The 21,112-nt window shown below is 47.4% G+C and overlaps 1 protein-coding gene across 1 annotated transcript in view; it reads right to left on the reverse strand.

Annotated features, from left to right (window-relative positions):
* Nucleotides 1–10,253: 10,253 nt before the first annotated feature.
* The window catches only part of LOC109942380 (probable acyl-activating enzyme 6), a 28,239-nt gene continuing 17,380 nt past the window's right edge, over nt 10,254–21,112 (reverse strand). The window contains exons 2-3 of the mRNA XM_020544326.1: nt 12,013–12,388; nt 10,254–11,902 (exon numbers count right to left, since the gene is read on the reverse strand). Of these exons, the coding sequence (XP_020399915.1) occupies nt 10,412–11,902; nt 12,013–12,388 (1,867 nt within the window). The 3' untranslated portion in view covers nt 10,254–10,411. The remainder of the gene's footprint in view (nt 11,903–12,012; nt 12,389–21,112) is intronic.

The following is a 21,112-nucleotide window of genomic DNA, read 5'->3' on the forward strand; positions in this document are numbered from 1 at the left end:
CACTTTCATCACCCAAGGATGCCAATTTGAATATCAAATGAAACGCCACTTAACACCAATTGAAGGCTAAATGAAAGGTTGACTAAATACAACAATGCATGCCTCAGTGGCACCTAAGCCAATTGAATACTCACAGAAAGTCTAACCTTTACGCAACTTGGACATGCTTCATACTCAACTATCATTGCATAAATCAATTGAAGATCAACACAATCATGTAAAGCGTAATGTCTAACCATGCCATAATTAAGAAGGTTTCTTAGGTGCACAAAAGAAACAACATTTTAAAGGCATAAATTACCTAAGCCAAGATATTACCAGTTGAAAGACAAGAACATAGCTATGATCACAATGGAATTTCAAGAATATTTAATGAAATTTCATAGCTCTATTTTCCATACATTTGCCTTTATGAGAGCACTTGTTATCACCAATTTAGGACTCCTTTTGCTCACACACCTCATAGCTCAAAAGGGCACGACATGGATTTGAAATTCACACAATACTAAACTAGGGTAATCATGTCAACATGCACTAAACAAAATGTCATATTTGCACATAGCATGACTTACAAAAAGTTACATGTTTATCCATATACAATAAGAGAGTTAATCGTTGTGGATATAACAAATGAACGGGCTACCCATGAATGATTCAAGAGATATATCCTATAGAGCACCAGTCATGATTAAACAAACATCATTATGATTCATTTAACACAGGCAATCATAAAGCATCACTACTCCAAAGATAGGTAGCACAACAAGCCAACTTAAGAGCAATACTAAATTGCAGTTATGTACTTAAAATACATGGGTACCGTCCTTTGGAGAGCAAGTTGTAGATTCTCATCAAGGTCCTTTACTTGATTCACCAATAATGATTCATGACCTATACACCTTATTTCACTTGAGATGAACATGGGATTAGTGTTTCACAATAATTCACCCTTGGGTCAAAAAACACCAAAACAATTAAAAGCTTAAGCATAGAGTTTTAGATAACCGTCTTAATCTCTCCCATGGTCTCCAGTCCATCTCAAGGCACCTGCATGGTCTAGTTAGCACAGTTTGGTACCCATCTCGGGATGGGTCCATAATGATCATCTAAATGTGCCTTTGGTACCCAAATGGCCTTTGTGCTAGTTCTAGGTGATCTCATTATAGATCTAGCACAAGTGTATGATTTGGGTCTCCTAAGCGGATGAGATTGACACACATTCACTTCTTTAGGAATCTTACCTTTATAACATACCTTTGATATATGACCCTGCTCACCACATTTGTAGCAGAAGCGTCGCTCAACCTGACTTGACACTTGTTGTTTGTCTTTTTGCTTAGTGAGGGTCATCTTGGAGGGTGCACGTCTTTGATTCTTCATGAGCGGACATGAAGTGATCATATGGTCCTTATCGTTACATCCAAAGCATCTCCTCATTCCTTCATCCTTGTCTTTGTGTGGACAAGACGCAATGAAGTGACCTAATTCCTTGCACTTGAAGCACCTCCTTTTTCCTCTTCCCTTTTTGCTCTTGGATGACATAGAGAGATGATCAGTGCAAACAACATGACTAATTGAATTTTTACCTTTTTCCTTGTTCATGTTGATTTCTTCATTTATTGCTTTAGGAACATCCTTCTTATGGAGTTTAACACTTGCTGCGGTTTCTCCCGTCTCAAGCTTCTTCACCACGCGTCCGTGGATATCTTGAGGAGGTTGAGCAATGCGTCTTCTCCTTAGTTGCTTTGCTTTCTTGTTCCTTTCTTTTGATCCTGCAGCTTGATGCTCATTAAAAAATTTGCTTTCTTTTGAGCAACAGGGGTTAGCACATGGTGATATATTATCTAAATGTGCACATGTGCAAGAATGAGGTTCACATGAATTTAAGTTTGAAATTACAACCTCATGAGCAACATTAAGCATGATATGGTCATCAACTAATTCATTATGAGAATAAGATAACATATCATATTTTTCACTTATAGCAAGTTTTTCTAAATTTATCATTTCTACTTGACTCTTAAGCATAGAATTCTCAGTTTTAAGTTGAGCAACATCAGATAATACATCATGATTATTTCTTTGCTCAAATAAAATAGATTCATACCGTTGGACCAAATTATCATGAGAGCACTTTAGCTCCTCATGTTCTTTGGTCATCTTCTCCAGGCTGTCGTTGGTTTTGATGAGAGTCTCCTCTAGCCTGAGAAGCGTCTCGCCTTGTTCCTTGTTCCTACTCAACAACTTAACCAAGAGCACTTTGTCTTCTTTGTTGAGATTGGTGTAGAACCGGCGAATCTCCTCTTCTTCCACACCATCAGTCTCATTTTCCCTGTCATTAATATCAGTGGAAGCCAAATAGGAAAAAGTACCTTGAGGTGATGAAGATTCATCCTCGCTATCATCCTCATACTCCTCCTCATCATGGCTTTTGTCTCCACCGTCATTGTTAGCAATAAAACACTTATTATTAGTGGAGACCAAACCTGTCAACGAGGTAGATTCATCGTTGGGTGTCCATCGTTCTTGATCTTCTCCCTTTGAATGGTTAGCATCACAAGTAATATAGGGTGTAGAAGTAGTACAATTTTCCACAAAATATTTTACTTTAATTCTATTCCATAAATCATGAGCATCAACAACCAAATCATTATCACTACTCATGATGGCAAAATAGGCACTTCTAGAAAGAGACTCAACTAAGATGTTGCAAGCACGGTGATTGAGAGATAAACATCTTAGTTCATCATTAGAGAGATTTTTACTAATATCTAATGGAAAAATACTTCTACTGAAGATCTGTCTCAAATCAGAATCAACACTCATGAAAGCATTATAAATAGAGACAGACCAAGATTTGTAATTAGAGCCATCGCCTAAAAGAATTTCTACAGTTACCTCTTGTGACGACATCGTTATCTCCGGACGGCTAAGCCCACACTGGAGAGGCCTAGCTCCGATACCAATTGAAAGTTCCCTTTGACCCGGGAACAGGATCTGGATGTCGCCTAGAGGGGGGGTGAATAGGCGAATAAAACTTATTACTTTAAAACTTAAATTCTTACTCTACTCGAAGACTTAGTACGCAGTGGAGTGAGAAGACTCTTCGAGTAGGTTGCAGCGGAATGGAAGATCCTGTCTCTATATGTCCTGCACTTCAAATCAAGCTTATAACACAGATAAGTATTGAAGTGCAGATCTAAAAACGAGTAAGGCAGAGAGTCAGGATAGAACAGAGCACACAGACGCAAGGGTTTATCCCGAGGTTCGGCCAAGCCTGAAATGCTTGCCTAGTCCTCGTTGGAGTTAGCCACACCTGGGCTTGGAGTCTATTTCAACTCCTTTCTCCGTTTGCTCAGATCTGTCAATATGACAGATAGAGCCTTTCACTATTGAGTGGGGTTACAACAGAACCGCGGCTGCTTACAAACTTCTTGCCAGCACCCCGGCAGAGTAACGACACGCTCAAGACCTTGCTCTAGCTCTAAGCAGCACTTCTCCTCTCTCTTAAGGCTTATAGCTGTGCCTTCTACACAAACTATAGAGTTACACACACGAGGGAGAGTGAGAATTGATTCGAGTGATGTCTACACTTGTTGGCTGCACTTGTACCTTGCTTGAGGCGCCTAGGGGTCCCTTTTATAGGCACAAGGGGCCTAGGAGCCGTTGGAAGCAATCCAGGAAGGCAAATCTTGCCTTCTGTCGGGTGGCGCACCGGACAGTCCGGTGCACACCGGACACTGTCCGGTGCCCGATTTCTTTCCTTCTACGGCGAAGCCGACCGTTGGCAGTCTTGGAGCCGTTGGCGCACCGGACATGTCCGGTGCACACCGGACAGTCCGGTGCCTCCATCTAGCCATTGGCTCGGCCACGTGTCCCGCGCAGATCGCGCGGCCGACCGTTGGCCCGGCCGACCGTTGGCTCACCGGACAGTCCGGTGCACACCGGACAGTCCGGTGAATTATAGCCGTACGTCGCCGGTGAATTCCCGAGAGCGGCCAGTTCGCCAGAGTTCAGCCTGGCGCACCGGACACTGTCCGGTGCACCACCGAACACTGTCCGGTGCACCACCGGACAGTCCGGTGTGCCAGACTGAGCTGCCTTGGCTGTACATAGCCAAGCCCTTTGCACCTCTCTTCTTTTCTTCTTCTTTCTGTTTCTAACACTTAGACAAGTATATTAGTCCACAAAACCAATGTACTAAGTATAGAAACATACCTTCTCTTAAACATTAAATCTATAGCATTCCACATGCTTGAGCTTTGATGTTGGACTCATAAATCATCAAGTCGGCTTGACTTGATCTAGATTGACATCACTTGGCTCCAACATCCTGAAAAGGTCACATAGAACATCTCCAAACATAGGAACAACCCAAACTAAAGATCAAGGTGAACTTAGCTCTTTTGGGCTGCTTCCAGTTCTGGTTTTGACACTTGTTCTCCTTCTAGTGACCTTGATCTCCTTCTTAGAGCTTGGTCTTGAGCCTTATGACTTACACCACATAACTGTAGCTGTTACCTCATTGGTTGTAAGTCACGTCCTTATGTAGTGATCCTTGATGTGCCATAGCTGTTCTCAACTCGATCACCCTTGACTTTGCAAGCCTTCTTCTTCACCCTTGGCTTTGGGTTCCTCAGCCTCCTTGACCTTCTCCCGTGCACTTGGTACCTCGAAGCTTTTCTTGCCTCCGTCCTTGGCTTGATCAGTTGTCTCCGAGCTACGCACCCGAGTCTCACTTTATGCAATGTCCATCTTACTTGTGATGTCCATTATGTATCCATAATCCAGTTCTTGGACAATCACATTTGTTCACTTGTGTTGAACCCTGTAGGCTTTACTTTAAGCACCTGTTCAACACTTAGTACACTTGTTAGTCCTTTAATTGAGTTGTCATCCAAACACCAAAACTCACAAGAGAGCTTTCACCCCTACGTGTTGTGCCCATCCTCGACTTAGGGGAGCCGCCGATGAGGCCTCCCCTGCAGCCCTAATGTGGTGCCCAGCGCTCCTCCGTGCCTGCGCTCGTCGACGCTGAGTCGAGCCCCGCCCTCGCTTTTCGCGCGTCCGTGTCGCGAGGAGAGGCTTCATCGCCGTCCGAAGCCCCGCCATTGTTCGCGTCGTGGAGCCAGCGCAGTCCTGTGCGCGCTTCGCACGGTCTGCGCAGCTCCCCGCCCAGTCCCCGACTAATTGGATATGCAACACCATTTGCGTTAAATATTTGTTTTAATTCATTCGAGTCATGTTAGCTTCGTAATAACGTTGACAACATGTTAATAACATTATTCTATCCGTACACAAGTTTTAATTAATTAGTTAATTATTTGTTCATCTGATATTTATTAAAATAATAATATAATTAAAACTAACCTATAATTTCAATTTGCGCTTTTTATAAAATATAAATTAATGTGATTAATGCCAACTTTAACGTTTTCAACTAATATTTGTTTCACGCAAACGCGACATCTATTTGTGATTTTCGCGTTGTTTCGCGCGTGTCGCGTGTGCTGTTCGCGCACACCATCGCTGCTGTTCACGTGCGTCGTCGTTGTTCATTCGCGCGTTTATGCATGCCACGCTACCCTCGATGCGTGCGCTCGCGCCGCGTCTGGTTCGCGTGTTGTGCGCGGTGTCGCGCTATTCGCGCGTCGTTCGCGCATGTCGCACGTGCTGTTTCGTGTGTCGCGCGTCGCTCGCGCGTGTCGCGCGCTGTCCGCGCGCTAAGCCGTGTGTGTCCGCGCGTCGCGCACATCGTTTTTGCACGTCATGCGTCGTTAATTTGTCTCGCTTAGAATCGCTCATATTAATTAAGTTACTTGCTTAAGTGTCAACTATTAAAATAGTAAGTTAGTCAAAACTAAGTAGTAGTATTAATTTATATTTGATTAATATTAATTAATATACTTATATCGAATTGGATGTTCTAATTAGTACTTGCTTAGTGTAAACACGCTAACCCCTCGATCGTAGCTTCGATTATCACGGTTCTTTTCCTCGCATAACCGTAGAAGCGCTCTCTATTTTATATTGCTTATTATTATGATATTTTATCTTGTATGGTGTAATGTTCTTATGCATATATATGTTTGTTTGTGCCTGTTTGTATTCACTGTGCGTCGCGAATAGACTGCGATCCATTCCGAGCTTCGAGGAATCGACGGTCAAGCTTCGGCGACCAAGAGATCAAACTCTTCGAGTTCTATGAGGCAGAAGACCCTGAGCATCTGTTTGGTGAAGGCAAGTGTCCCTTGACCCATCTATGTCCTACTCATTTTATAATTCACTCCCCGCATTTACACAGTTTATACCTAAGGATTGACTAGCTTTGGTTTATCTTGTCCTTGTTTACCTATTTTAGTTTAGCCATATGCTAGTGCTTCACATGAATCAATAAACATGATGAGATTATCTATGATACGCTGTTTTCCCTTTTGATTATGATGATGATACTGTGACATTTAAGGGGACTCGAGCTATTTCTCAAGTGCCTCTCCGTAAGGACTGGTTCGTTGGATGACCGCCCGGGAAAACAGTGCAACCATGAGGGTGGAATGCGATGCCCTTAGCTGAATAATTAGAGGAACTGAGGTGTAGTTCGCTTCGCCGTCCAGCCGTCAATGGGGCTCGGTGTATGCGGCTCGCTCTGCCGTGGGTGCATTGCCCCTTGGGGAGGAGTGCGGTACATTTAGGAAACCTAACGGGCGGCTACAGCCTCAGGAAATCTTTATAAAGGCTTCGTAGTGAATCCCTGGCCATTCACCTCGGGAGTGAATAAGGGTCTTGCAAGCCCGGGCTAGAGAGGGAATCACGGCTCGTGGGTAAAGTGCGCAACCTCTGCAGAGTGTTATGAAACTGATATATCAATCGTGCTCGCGGTTATGAGCGGCCAAGGGAGCTCCATTGATTAGAGACATGTTGATCAGAGATGATTTGTTTACAGATGATGATGAGGATAATGCTGGTTTCTATTGTGGTTATAATTATGATTATGATTTCTGGTATTCTTTCCGTTTGGAAAGAGTACTTTTGGGTTAACAACTTGGGTTAATGTTAAAACCTGGCTCTCTACTAGTAATAATTACCTGACCAACTAAAAGAAACTGCTTAACCTTAACCTCACATAAAGCTAGTCCACTGCAGCCAAACGAGACATTTGCTGAGTACGTTGATGTGTACTCACCCTTGCTTTCACAAAACACCAGGTTGCCTTTGGTGCAATCTATGCTCAGGTAAAGAAGAAGGTGTCGAAGCGGATCTCCAGGAGTTCCAGGACTTCGACGAGTTTGAGGATTAGGCTAGCGACCTCCCCCAGTCAGCTGCCTGTGGTGGGTTTGTTTACGTTGGCTACGTTTCGATTCTGTGTACTTTGATTTATATTATGTAAATGGCTCTAGTCTGTAATATTATTACTTACTCCTTATTGTTATTCGAAGCATTGTTCTATGATGGGTCATTTATGTAATCGCTGTGTACGTGAATTTCTGATCTTAGCACGTACATAGTTCGCATTCGGTTTACCTTCTAAAACCGGGTGTGACATAAGTGGTATCAAAGCCAAGCGGATTGTCGGACCGCTAGCCTAGAGTAGCATTAGCCGTTTTAAGGACTTATTGATTATTACTTCACCTCATGTGAAGATCGGGTCTTGCAAACTCAGGATGGAGAGGGATCACGACTCGTGGGTAAAGTGTGCAACCTCTACAGAGTGTTAAAAACTGGTATATTAGCCATGCTCATGGTTAAGAGCAGTCTTGGGATACTCTTTGATTAGAGATACTCTAAATTCATTTATGTTGATGGTTTAATGATGATGGCTGTAATTATGATATTTAGTACTTTATTTTGGGAATATCAACTTAGGTTTTATGATAAAACTTGGATTCTATTAATGATAAATATCTGACTAACTAAAAGCAACTGCTTGAGCTTAACCACACATACATCTAGTCCACTTAAACCAAACGGGACATTTGTTCAGTACGTTGATGTGTACTCACCCTTGCTTAAACACCAAACACTAGGTTGTCCCTATCCATTGCTTAGGAGAAGATGAAGGAAATGTGGAGGATTTTCAAGAGTTTCAAGACTTCGAGTAATTCTAAACTAGACTAGCGGCAAACCCCCAGTCGGCTTCCTGTGAAGGCCTTATCTTACTACGTTTCGTTCAGCACTTCGATTTATGTTTAAGTTAATGACTATGTGGATATTTTGGGCATCATGATGTAATAAAGTTATACTTATTTCCGCTATTATTTAAGCAATGTGTGATGATGTCCAATTATGTAATCGCTATGTACGTGAATTTCTGATCCTGGCACGCACATGGTTCACATTCGATTTACCTTCTAAAACCGGGTGTGACAAAAGATTTTGAACGTAAGCTGTTTTTGAAATTCTTCATCCAGACACTATTTAAAAGTTGATGGTAATAAGGATAACTCTGATATGGATGCTGATGTTTTTAAATGTAATCTGTTTTTGAATGGACCTATGTGGCGGTGAGTTTAACTAAACCCATGGAAAGTTTTTAAATGTATGTTCGCTTGGCTTTAATCCGTATCGACTTCTACTGTTTCTACAATGTTGTTATCTTTATGAATTGCAGTTATAGTCTAAACAGTCGACTTCCGAAGCGAACAACCTCAAGAGGAACTAAATATCCAAACTTGCGACGAAGGCTAGAAAAACAAAATGCTCAACCTCAAGAGGAACTAATTTGTAGACAGAGGCAGTCATTCTCACCAACAATGGTGATAATTTAGCATCCCCATATTTTGTAAAGTGTTTGCAAATATGTGCAAAGCCCAAAAAACGTGTGGCAAAGTCTTGTGTTTATGCGTATAAAGTTATGTGATTTGTGGTGATTTTGTGTCATATATGTCATTTACCATCTTTATATTGTCATTGTATAAAAAATATGTGGTGCTTTTATGTGATATGTAGATTTGTCATTGGTGAATGTTAATTAACTGTAATAGAGACAACTTTCTGTTGGTTATTAAATATATCATATACCAACTCACCGTTGGTCGCTAAATAATTGATACAACAGTAGCAATCGACGACTGATCGCTAAAAAGAATTTGGTCGCTAAAACTTTTAGCGACGCCGACGACAATTATAACGATTATCACTGTAAATCAATCATCGAACATGAAACTCAACCAAGCATCTACTTTATGTGCTTCAATAGTACATATGAGAGGGTATTTATAGTGGGCTTATCTTTGTTATTTCCTTTGTAAAGTATAAAATATCATCGAACTGTTTGCTTATAATTATTTATTTTTAATCTAGTTATTCTGTCCTAGATACATGTTCTGCAGTTTTTATGGGTATGTAATATTCGTTAGGCTAGCTCCAGCAAGGGACCCTAAAGGGTTCTGTACCTTAAATATAGAGGATCAAATGGTCCTCTACGTTTCCAGCAGCGTCCTCTAAACGGTCCTCTAAATTTAGATGACGCTGCTGGATTCTCTATATATAGAGTTTCTCTAAACGGTTTTCTATCCATTTGAATACTTTAAATAACCGATTTAGCAAAACTAAAATATGTACAATACATTTAAGAGTATGACAAATACATATGTACAAAAAATAAAAATGTCTTTAATATAGATATTTGAGTATAGAGGACGTGATTTAGAGGACGTTGTTGGAGAGGAAGAAAATATAGAGGATAAAATTTTTAGAAGAGACTGTAAAGAATGGATATAGAGGATGAATATAGAGAACTTTGCTGGAGACAGTTAGAGAGGCTTCGCATCCTGTGAAGTGAATCTATCTTCGCTCACTTCTGATTCTCACGTCACGTGACTTTGCTGAAGTAAATCGGTCTGGTTTGGTCTATTTCTTCTATTTCTCTTTTAATGAACACGATCTTTTAAAAAAAATGCTTGTAAAGATAAAAAACAATGTTAAGGGCTAATTTGAAAACACCTAAGGAATTCCTATTTTTCAAAAAGAAAATGAACTAATTTCTCTTAGAAAAATAAAAACCCCTTAAAAAATGAGGTCTCTAAATTAATTCTAATTAACTTCGAAACGACAGGGATTTTATTTACATACAATTATTTATTTATATAAGGGTGATTCAGTTATTTTATTGTAGATACATGTTCTAAGGTTCTTCTCGGCACATGATCTTTGTCAGTGAGGTTTCGCGTCCAGTGCTCCACTCACTTTTGACTTCACCTCACATCTTGTAAAGTGAATCATTTTTTATTCGCTTTTGACTTTACTTTAGGTCCTAAAATGAACTGATATGTTCACTTATTTTGTTTTTCCTTATAAACATCGTCTTGGAAACATATACTATCAAGTAGACAAAAAAAAAGGTTATTAATCAACTCGGAAACGACAAGGAATGCATTTGTGCGTGGTTAAATCCCCAACAAACCACTACATCTTATTGCTGCTGCCTCCTGCTACCGTTGGCCGTCGCCCCGTCGGCCTTGCGGGCGGGTCCCATCTCCATGGCGAGGTTCCGAAGCACGTACTTCTGGATCTTGCCGGTGGAGGTCTTGGGAAGCTCGGTGTGGAAGACAACCGTTCTGGGCACCATGTACTGCGGCATGCGCTCCCGGCACCATGCAGTGATGTCGGCCGCGGTCACCGTGCCCGCCGCGTAGTCCTTGACGCTGACGAACGCGCACGGCGTCTCGCCTCGTAACTCATCTGGCCGCGCCACCACGGCTGCCTCGTTCACCGCCGGATGACTGTAAAGCACCGACTCGACCTCCACGCTGCTGATGTTCTCGCCGGCGTTGATGATCACGTCCTTGGAACGGTCGCGGATCTCAAGGTAACCATCCGGATGCATCACGCCGACGTCCCCCGTGTAGAACCACCCGTCCTCGCGTATCGCCGCCTTGGTCGCCGCGTTGTCGTCGAGATAGCCGAGCATGACGCAGCCGCCGCGGAGCACGATCTCGCCCATCGTGGAACCGTCGCGGGGCACGCTGCAGCCGGTTTCGCTGTCCATGATGTCGACTTTGCCCGTGGCCGGCGTGCGCACGCCCTGCCTCGCCTTAAGCCGTGCGCGCTCCGACGCGGGGAGGCTGTCCCACTCACCCTTCCAGGTGCAGGACACCGGCAGCCCTGCGGTCTCGGTTAGCCCGTACCCATGGCTGACCTCGAAGCCAATGGCCTCTGTCCGCTGTAGCACGGCCGCCGGCGGTGGCGAGCCGGCAGTGCGGACGTGCACCTTTCCAGGGAGCGGCCGTCGCACGCCCTCGGGGGCGTTGGCCAGCATGTTAAGCACCACGGGCGCGCAGCAGAGATGGGTGACCCCACGGCTCGCGATGGCGGCGTACACCGTGGCGGCGTTGACGCGGCGGAGGCAGACATTGGTGCCGCCCACCACGGCCATCCCCCACGGGTAACTCCAGCCGTTGGCGTGGAACATGGGCAGCGTCCACAGGTACGTCGGCCTCGGCGGAACCGACCATTCAATGAGCGAGTCGACTGTGATCAAGAAGGTCCCGCGGTGGCAGTGCACCACCCCCTTGGGCTCCGACGTCGTGCCGGAGGTGTAGTTGATCACCATCGGGTCCCACTCGCTCTCCGGCTGCACCCACACAAACTCCGGGTCGCCCTTGTCGAGAAGCCTCTCGTACGTTAACGTGTCCGCAGGGGCAGCAGGGAACTCCTCGTGAGGATCCTCAACGGGGATCACGTGTGGAATCGGGTGCCCCGGCGGGAGTAGCCGGAGCGCGTCGCCGATGAGCTGCAGCGACGATGGGTCGACGAAGACGAGCTTGGAGCCGGAGTGGTGGAGCAGGACGGCGACCGTGCGTGCGTCCAGGCGCGTGTTGATGTTGTTGAGCACGGCGCCGCTCATGGGCACTCCGAACTGCATCTCGTACATGGCCGGCACGTTGGGCAATAGCACGGACACCTAAAAATGCCAAGAAATTTGATTTAACCAAATCAGACTTATTGATTTTCCCGCGCCGGCAGGGATGAGAGGGGTACGGTGAGCAATTCGCGGAATTAATCGAGGCTTACAACGTCGCCACGGGTGATGCCGAGGGAGACGAGCGCCGAGGCGAGGCGGAGGCATCGCCGATGTGTCTGGAACCAGGTGAAGACCGTGTCGTGATAGACGACGGAGGGGCAGTCGCTGAAGACGGTGGCCGCACGCTCCAGGAATCCCAGCGGCGTGAGCGGGCACGAGTTCGCCGGATTCGCTCCAAGATTGCCCGAGCCATGGGGTGGACGGAGGCGAATTAGCTTGGCCTTGCCACCTTGTGAGAGCGGTGTTGTCTTCACCTCTCTAAAACCCAGAGGTTTGTTTCCACGGTTGACAATGGTGAACATGTTCGCCTTCCCATGCTTACAGATAGAAGAGGATACTCCAGTCTCTTTCAGTGTCAACTTCTGACTACAAATAGCGAATAAAACATTATTGGACTGGAAAAGCTTTCCATAACATCCATTTCTCACTGGGTGCTCGTTCGGTTAAGGATAGATTGAAAGATATTGGAGGAGTTTCTAATAAAAGAGAAATGTGGTTCTGAATGTGTATTCTGAATTTTTTGATGATGGAACCTTCAAATCTAAAACCATACATATTCTAATTTGCATTCGGGCTGCACAATATTTTTCCTACAATAGGGTTCCCCTATCTAAAGTTTAGCCAATGTTGATGTCAATCACGAGTATTAATTAGAAATTAACTACATAGATGAGGACTAAACTTGAGGGCCTTTCTATTCTCCAGTATGCAGATGACACGATTTTGTTTATGGAGCATGATATTGAGAAGGCCCGTAACTTAAAACTCATTCTTTTTGCGTTTGAGGAACTTTCCGGCCTTAAGATCAACTTTCATAAGAGTGAAATCTTCTGCTTTGGAGAGGCAAAGGAGGTTGAGCACACGTATTCGCAGCTCTTCGGATGTAAGGTTGGGTCTTACCCTTTCAAGTATCTAGGTATTCCTATGCAAGTTACAAAATTAAAGAACGCCGATTGGAATATACTGTTGGAAAGAATTGAGAAGAAACTGAGCAGCTGGAAAGGTAAACATCTTTCGGTTGGCGGACGCTTAGTTCTTATTAATTCGGTTCTAACAAGTCTTCCTATGTTCATGTTGTCTTTCTTTGAAATCCCCCGGGTGATACTCAGGAAGTTGGACTACTTGAGGTCTAGATTTTTTTGGCAAACTGATAGCAAAAAAAAAGAAATATAGACTAGCTAAGTGGGATATCCTGTGTCAACCTAAGGACATGGGAGGGCTGGGAATAAAAAACATTGACACCCAGAATAAGTGTTTACTTAGTAAATGGTTGTTTAAGTTGATTAATGAGGAAGGTTTATGGCAAGGAGTAATTAGAAAGAAGTACCTATATAACAAATCTATTGGACAGGTTCGCAGAAAACCAGGAGACTCCCATTTTTGGACTGGCCTTATGAATGTAAGAGACATGTTTCTAGAAAGGGGAGTTTTCTCGGTTAACAATGGTCGTGATATACGTTTTTGGGAAGATAGGTGGTTAGGTAATTGTACCTTACAACAAAGATTCCCGAGCTTGTATAACCTTGTCCATAGAAAGAATGATATAGTGGCTAATGTCTGTGCTACGAGTCCTTTGAATGTTTCCTTTCGAAGAGGACTTGTGGGAGTCAATCTCCAAAATTGGTATAATTTGGTAAGTTTGGTTGTTAATGTATCCTTAAACGATTCAAGGGATAAGTTCCAGTGGGGCCTCCACCAGAACGGTCAGTATTCTGTCAAGTCCTTTTATGATTTCATAATCGGGAATGGACGGGTTAGGCATGACCAAACGGTGTGGAAGCTCAAAATTCCGCTTAAAATCAAGATTTTCTCTTGGTATTTAAGGAAGGGGGTTATACTAACTAAGGATAATTTGGCAAAAAGAAATTGGAACGGCAACAGAAAGTGTGTGTTTTGTTCAGACGACGAGTCGATCCAACATCTTTTATTTGATTGCCATTATGCCAAGTTTATTTGGCGGGTTGTTAGCTTTACTTTTGGCCTAAAAGAACCGACTAACACCGAGGACATTTACAATAGTTGGCTTATAAATGTAAATGTTAGGTGGAGGTCGTTGATTTTGGTTGGTGCTACTGCCATTTGCTGGGCATTATGGTTGTGTAGAAATGATGTTGTTTTTGATAAAAGCCCTATACAAACTTATATGCAGGTACTCTTCAGAGGAATTTATTGGTGTCGTTCCTGGACGCTACTCCAAAAGCATGAAGACGACGCCAAAATTATGAAGGATGACTGCAGGAGGTTACAAGTGTCGGTGATGCAAATCTTCGCTCATCAGGGGTGGCAATTTGGTAATAGGATTACTATCTAAGTTGTAGTATTTATGTTTTTGCTCTCCCAACTGCGCTTGGGTTTGTGCCGGCTGTGGCAATGGATTTGTTTGTTTTGTGGATTTGTGTGGCCGTCATCCGTTTCGGATGTAGGTCGGGACATCTTTTCCCATTATCTAAAAAAAAGATGAGGACTAAACGATAATACGAACATATTAAGTCTAATTAGTTTATGATTCAGTCATATAATACTACAGTAAACAATTGCTAATCATATATTAGTTAAACTTAATAAATTTGTCTCACCATTTAGCCGTCATTTATGTAATTAGTTTTATAAATATTTTATATGACATGGACTAAACTTAAGTCAATGATATCGGTCACTCCAATATTGTGGTTCTCATTTCTGACTTTTTTTAATCTCAAACTGTTGATGTGCAGTGGTATTCAAAAGTAACATCATAGCTAGGCACAATAGCTGTAGTATACATCATGACATAATAACTATACATCATAGGTAGGCAGACTATATGGTTAATATATATGATAATTGTCATCTTATCGACGATCTACGGTTATTCCGGAGTACCAAAGCTAACAAAACTAGTTATATAACTTTATTTGACCTGTTAAATGTTTGCATATTTTATTATAAACTTGGAAAACTAGCTTGGTTCAAGACAAAACTAAAATAACTTGATTTGGGCCCTATGAAGTATTTAGGTATAAGTTTAATTAATAAAGGTGGTGCAATAAGGGTGTTGGAATAGAATTATACCAACAATAATTGTGGGGTTAGATAGTTGAAAAACGAAATATTGGAAACATTCGGTAGTTGCATAGACACCTTCAAGTTTTAACTTAAGAAACTCCTAGCATTTAAGGGTTTATTTAACGAATCAATAATCTTGGTTTCTTGTATAGGTTTTGGATGGAACGAAAAAAGCGTATTATGAAAACTAAGATCAATGTATGGCACCTGATAACTAGAGCAAAACAATGCATATTATGAAAAAAAATCTTGATATGAACCTTTTCTTTTACAAAGAAAATCAATGTTTGAAACTGAAAACCTAAAACTTTGAACATTCAAGTAGTTAATATGAAAGAAAGCTAATTAGTTTTAGGTTTTCGAGCTCATCTTTACCTTTTTAAACTTCACTATATGAACAATGTAAACTGTCGGTGGGAGAAATCCACCGGCCGGGTGGCAGAACGCACCTGCCCTAATCCTAAGATGAGGAGGGGGCCTAAGCGGTTTGCTTGTCTGGTGAGATCGGGATGAGCACACGAGGACACGAGGGATTATAGTGGTTCAGGCCGCTGGAGCGTAATACCCTACCTCCACTGTGTGTAAGCTATATTGAGAGTGTGTGAAACCTGTCCCCTGTAACGTTCTGTGCCTTCCCTTTTATAGTTTAAGGGAGGAACATACAAGGATGTTGAGCCCCGACATGCGGGCCCAGGAGCATAATGGTAGGAATACATTATGTGAATAGTAAATGCTGACAGTACACAAAGATCCTCCGCCTTAGTAACGCACGAGTAATCAGCGGGAGTCTTGATTACCGCAGTCCATGCAGCATTGATAGCCGAAACGTGCGAGTAATTGTGAGTAACAGCACGGCCCACGTATCGTGGACTGAGCACGCCACCTGTCAGTGGAATGGACAGGCGCACGTCTTATCCGCAATGAATGTGGAGGCGCGCGTGGCCCAGAGGCATCATGCTAGGTTCCGCCCGTTGGCTTAAGCCGCGCGCAGTATGCCACGTGGCAACATCGGGTCTCCGCCTGAGCGGGGAGCAGGAGTATATGCGGACAGGTCCGGAACCCACCAGACTAGGTCCGGACACGTGTCGGCACCGGACCCCCGCCTCTGCCCTGTTCAAGGCCCGAGTATGTCCTGTCCTGGGACCTTGGGACCCCATTGTGGGCGGCTCGGACCCCATACGGGGGGGTCCGGATCCCATTCCAAGGGTCCGGCTTGCACACGTGGAGGTCCTGGACCAACCTTGGAGGTCCGGACTGTATATCCAGGGGTCCGGTACTCTCCCATGGGGGGTTCGGACTCACTGTTGATGCCTTGGAGTATATCACTTTCTCTGGACACGTGGCGGCTCCGGACCCTCCCATGTGGTGGGGTCAGGTGCTGTTGTGGACCCAGAGTAGTCGCCCGAGGCTGGGGCGAGTCATGGCTTGGTCCCACGCATAGTACCTTTATCACGCGACTAAGAGATAGCCACATGGGTACTGCGTCTTTATACAGTAGCAAGGGTACCCTAGTTTCAGGGTACCCACAGTGGCCCCCAGGCCCACCTCAGGGGAGGATGCGAGCCTGTAGGTGGGGCCAAAACTTGTACTTTGCTTCGACATGGCCTGATTGGTGATTGGCGCGCTGTTTCAGTGCGTCTACTTACGTACCCTCTGTCAATCTCCTTCGGTCATGCCAAATGCCATATCTGTCCCCACGGCTGACTGACCCATGGCCCCCACGCCTGGTGGTTTCGTCGGGCCACGCGTGGGGCGCCTCGTTACCGCTGCAATGGTTTAAAATATTACCTTCTGTCTTCAGCAGCGGCCCCGAGGAGGCGCACTACCGGCGTGTGCGGCGGTTCGCTCCTTCCGCACCCGAAATCCGACTCTCAAAGTGTATGACCTATGGACCCGGGCCCCTCGAGTCATAGAATGGGCTGCCTGGATCTAGGTGCCCATCGCACATGATCTCCTGCGGTGATTGAGGGGTGCGCGGAAGGGTTTCCCTGAACAGGGACTCAGGTTTCCTTGAAAAAGGACTCACCCCCGCGTGCAGCAGTTACCCTTTCACATTCTCTTCCAATCGACTGCGCCTCTTTGCCTTCGTGCTCCTCTGCGCCCCTTTGCCTTCGCGCTCTTCTGCTCTACACCCGCACCGCCGCACAAGCCATGACTCGCTCGGCCATCCCGACCGCTTTTAGTCTAAGGAGGCGCTCAATCTGGTGCGCGGCCTGCTTGGGTGGAGTGCGCCAGGGCTCGCCGGAAGAATCCACGCTGGCGTCGTCCCCCTCGGCAATCTCTCCGCCGGGGAGTTCGTACTATTTACCTTCTACATCTCCTTCGGGTTGGCGCTGCCGATCTCACCCTTCTTCTTGCTGCTGCTAGAGGAGTTCGTGCTTCAGCTTCAGCACCTCATGCCCCACTCCATCCTCCAGGCGGCCATCTTCGTCCACCTCTGCGAGATGTTCGTAGGTGTGGCTCCCTGCACTTCTCTCTTCCACCACTTCTTCGTGCTGGTCAAGTCCGGGAAGACTAGGGACCACATTGGTGCCTACTACTTCCAGACAAGGCCGGATCCAGCCGTCGTCTACATCCCCACCCTCGGTGGCGCGAGATGGGAGAACTGGCGCAGTGACTGGGTGATCGCCAGCACCGAGGCCAACGATCGCCTCGTCCTGCCGAGTGATGGGCCGGCGCTCGACCGCAAGTTGTGGAGGACCAAGCCGTCCTTGGCGCTGGAGTTCCTGCCCGTACTAGACAGGGTCAAGGGCTTGGCCACGGGTGGCCTGACATCGATGCACGTGGTCGGCGACTTCCTGAAGCGCCGGATTGCGCCGCTGCAGAGGAGGGTGCACCTGTGTTGCTGGTTCACTGGCGCGAACGACATCGGCAGGATCCAGCGCGGGCCGGGCACCGACCTATATTGGGATGAGCTGGCGGTCCTGGTGGGAGGGATTACCAAGGAAACCTTCATCCCTGGGTCCCTGATCTTCCCCCAGAACATCCTTCCGCTCTGCGACGACCCAGGGCTGAGGACGGCGATCTTGGCCACGCTGCCGACCCTCGACGAGAGCGGCGTGGTGGTCCGCCAGACTGGAGGCCGGGACCCCCACCGTGGGATCCGGATCTCCGATGCACCGACTGGAGGTCCCCAGCCCTCCAGTGCGGCTCCCAGCGCCCCCGTCGTGGCCCCCAGCCCCTTGGACAAGGGTAAAGGGGCTGTAAGCAGCGCCTCCGCCCCAGGTGGCACCGGGGGTCGGAGGAAGAGAGGCGACGCCGCCTGCGTCGCGCTGATGGGTCGCTCATTTCAGAGCCTCCCCAGAAGCGCCAGAGGACCGCAGGCGGGGCCGAGGAGGCGAGCTCCCAGGCCCACGGCGCGCAGAGGCGCGTCAGTCCTCTGGGCCCGCCACCACTACCACCACCACCATCGGCCCCGCCGCCATCACCACCATCTGGGGGTGCTCTCCCCCAGGGGCACCAGCAGTAGCAATAACAACAGTAGCAGCAGCAAGATCGGCGATCTCGCTTCCAGGGTCACTAGAAGGTCCAGGGCCCCAAGTAAGTGTAGCCCATTTTTCTTTGAGCTTAATCGTCATGTCGACAAGTCTTAACCCATCGTCTATTTTTCAGGGCTTCTTCCCCCTCTGCTCCCAAGGTCACACCTCCTCCGTCGATTTCCAGGCCCATCGACGGGTCTGGCTCTCAGCAGCAGGCATCTGCTGGGAGTGGTGCCAGCGATTCGCCCCCGCCTGCTGCTAAGACAACGCCAGCAGCTTCCCATGCCCCGGCTAGGGGTCCAGCGGCAGCGGCGCCAGCGTCGGGCGGCGTCGCAGCGGCGGGGGAGGCCCAGTTGGGGGGTCTGTGCCCCCTCCGGACGCTGAGGGCGACGTAGGAGGCACGTCCAGCTCCAACCCTCCGCCTGCTCCGGAGGAGATGGAGGTGGTGTTCGGGCGACGGCTCCGGTCTGGTGCCGAGCAAGAAGCTGCACCAGTCCCCTCCCCTGTATGCTGTCCCGCGCCCACCAGGTCCTTAGCGACACTGGGGTGGCAATCTTGCGGGAGTGGGAGGCGCTAGAGGCTGAGCACCAACGCCTCAGCGACTGGCGCACCCAACTGGAGGAGCGCACCAAGTCGGCGTCCCGGCAGTTCCTCTCCGAGTGGTCCCAACTCGAGTGGGACCGCAAGGAGTACAAGAGGGACCTCCAGAAGGTGTGCGCCAGGGAGCTGGAGGCGTCTCGGAGGGAGAAGAATGTGACTAGGAGGGAGGAGGTCGTGTCTCAGCGGGAGGCCCTCGCAACAGAGTTCCGGGCCAAGCTGAGTGCCTTGGACCAGACCCTGGAAGCCCAGCGGGTCCAGCAGACCAAGGCTGTGGAGAGGCTACAAAAGTGGCAGCAGGAGCTCGAGGGCAAGGCCAGCGACGCCGCCCTCGCCGAGGAGAAACTTAAAGCAAAGGAGCAGTCTTGGACAGGCGGGAGAAGGACCTCGCCAGGCGGGAGACGGATCTCACCTTCGGGGAAGAAATGCTCACCCGGTGAGGCGAGATGCTGGCCGAGCACGAGCTCGAGGCGGAGGAGAAAGAGAAGAAGCTGGAGGAGCGGATCCGGCAGTTCCAGGCAGCGCAGGCGGCACCAGGCCCCCAGGTGGTGGAGGCCACCAGGAAGGCACTTGAAGATCTCCAGGCGGAGCACCGCGCCGGGGTCCAGCGTATTGCCGTGTGGGCCGGCGAGGCGAGCACGGCGCTGGTGCCGCTAGGGATGAGCTCTATTCCAGTGTCGGAGCTGCCAGCGTCGATCTCCGACGCGCTCCCGGTGCTGGATTCCGCCGCCGATCACCTCCGGCGCTGGGACCAGATTCTTAGAGCCCGCCTGGAGGCAGAGGGCGGCAAGCTCTACCGGGCGGTGATCAAATATATCTTGACTTGCTTCTAGAGTCACGACCCGATCATATCCTTGGAGCCGGTGATTGCTGGTCTGGTGGCCGCCACTGAAGACGCCGCCCGGGAGGGCGTACAAGACACCGTGGAGCTGGTGGCCGAGCGCTTCCAGCGGGATCCTACTGATGACGAGTAGCCAAATCTGTAGAAACAAGGCAAGGGTCCCGCTGGGGAGCGGCTTGTAATAACTTTTGGTAGTGTAACACACTTTTGAGAACCATTAATCAAGCAGTATTAGTACTTATCTGTATGTTATTTGTCGTCGCTGTGTGTAGCGTTACCAACTTCTCCCTGGTACTTGGCCCCCCTGGTAGGTAGGCTCGGCGTGTCGAGGTTGGATACCAGTATACCAAAGAGAAAGCTGGTGGTCCGGCCCCTAGGAGATAGTCTCTACAGTTTGAGAATACCTACTACTGGGCTGGGACCTGGACCTGCAGACAGCTTAGGCTTTGAAGTTTTAGTAGCACACCCATAGGACCCATCATCTGGTATCTGCCATCCTTTGATTCATGCAACAGGACCTGCAGGATTTAGCCTGGGAAGCCAAGCCGTATGCCCGGACCCACAGGATCACAGCTCCAAATACTAGAGTACCCGTTGCAGAGTGGTGGAGGTGCAGGCTTAGGGTACGGAACCAGGCTAAGCGGCTACACAGCTCCGGACCACTCCAGGAAACGAGTGCCCATTCTCTAGAACCGGACCCGCAGGTTGCCAGACCCCCTGTAGCAGTAGAGGGGTCCTGAACTGCAAGCCTGGCTTACTCAATTCGGATGTCATCATACCAGCAAGGGTGGGAACTGTATGGGTGGGTTAGATAAAAAATAATGTCTGAAAACTGTAGCAGAATAAAACCATCACAAAAGCACATCTGGGGGGTAAATCTCTTCCTTATAACTTGATATACATGGGTGTAGACCAACAGGCCGGGTTTACGAGGGCGGACCTCACCGGATTGACGTACACATATGCGCAACCCAGTTACAAAGGAAGAAAAACTCAATCCCCCAGTTTCGCTTCTATGGGTAGAACTTACGGAGATGCTCTATGTTCCAGGGATTGGGAAGAGGCACTCCTTCAGTTGTGGCAAGGCGGACACACCCGGGTCGGCATATTTCCGTCACCTTGAAGGGT

This window comes from Zea mays, chromosome 9 (genome assembly GCF_902167145.1).
Source record: "Zea mays cultivar B73 chromosome 9, Zm-B73-REFERENCE-NAM-5.0, whole genome shotgun sequence".
NCBI lineage: Eukaryota > Viridiplantae > Streptophyta > Magnoliopsida > Poales > Poaceae > Zea > Zea mays.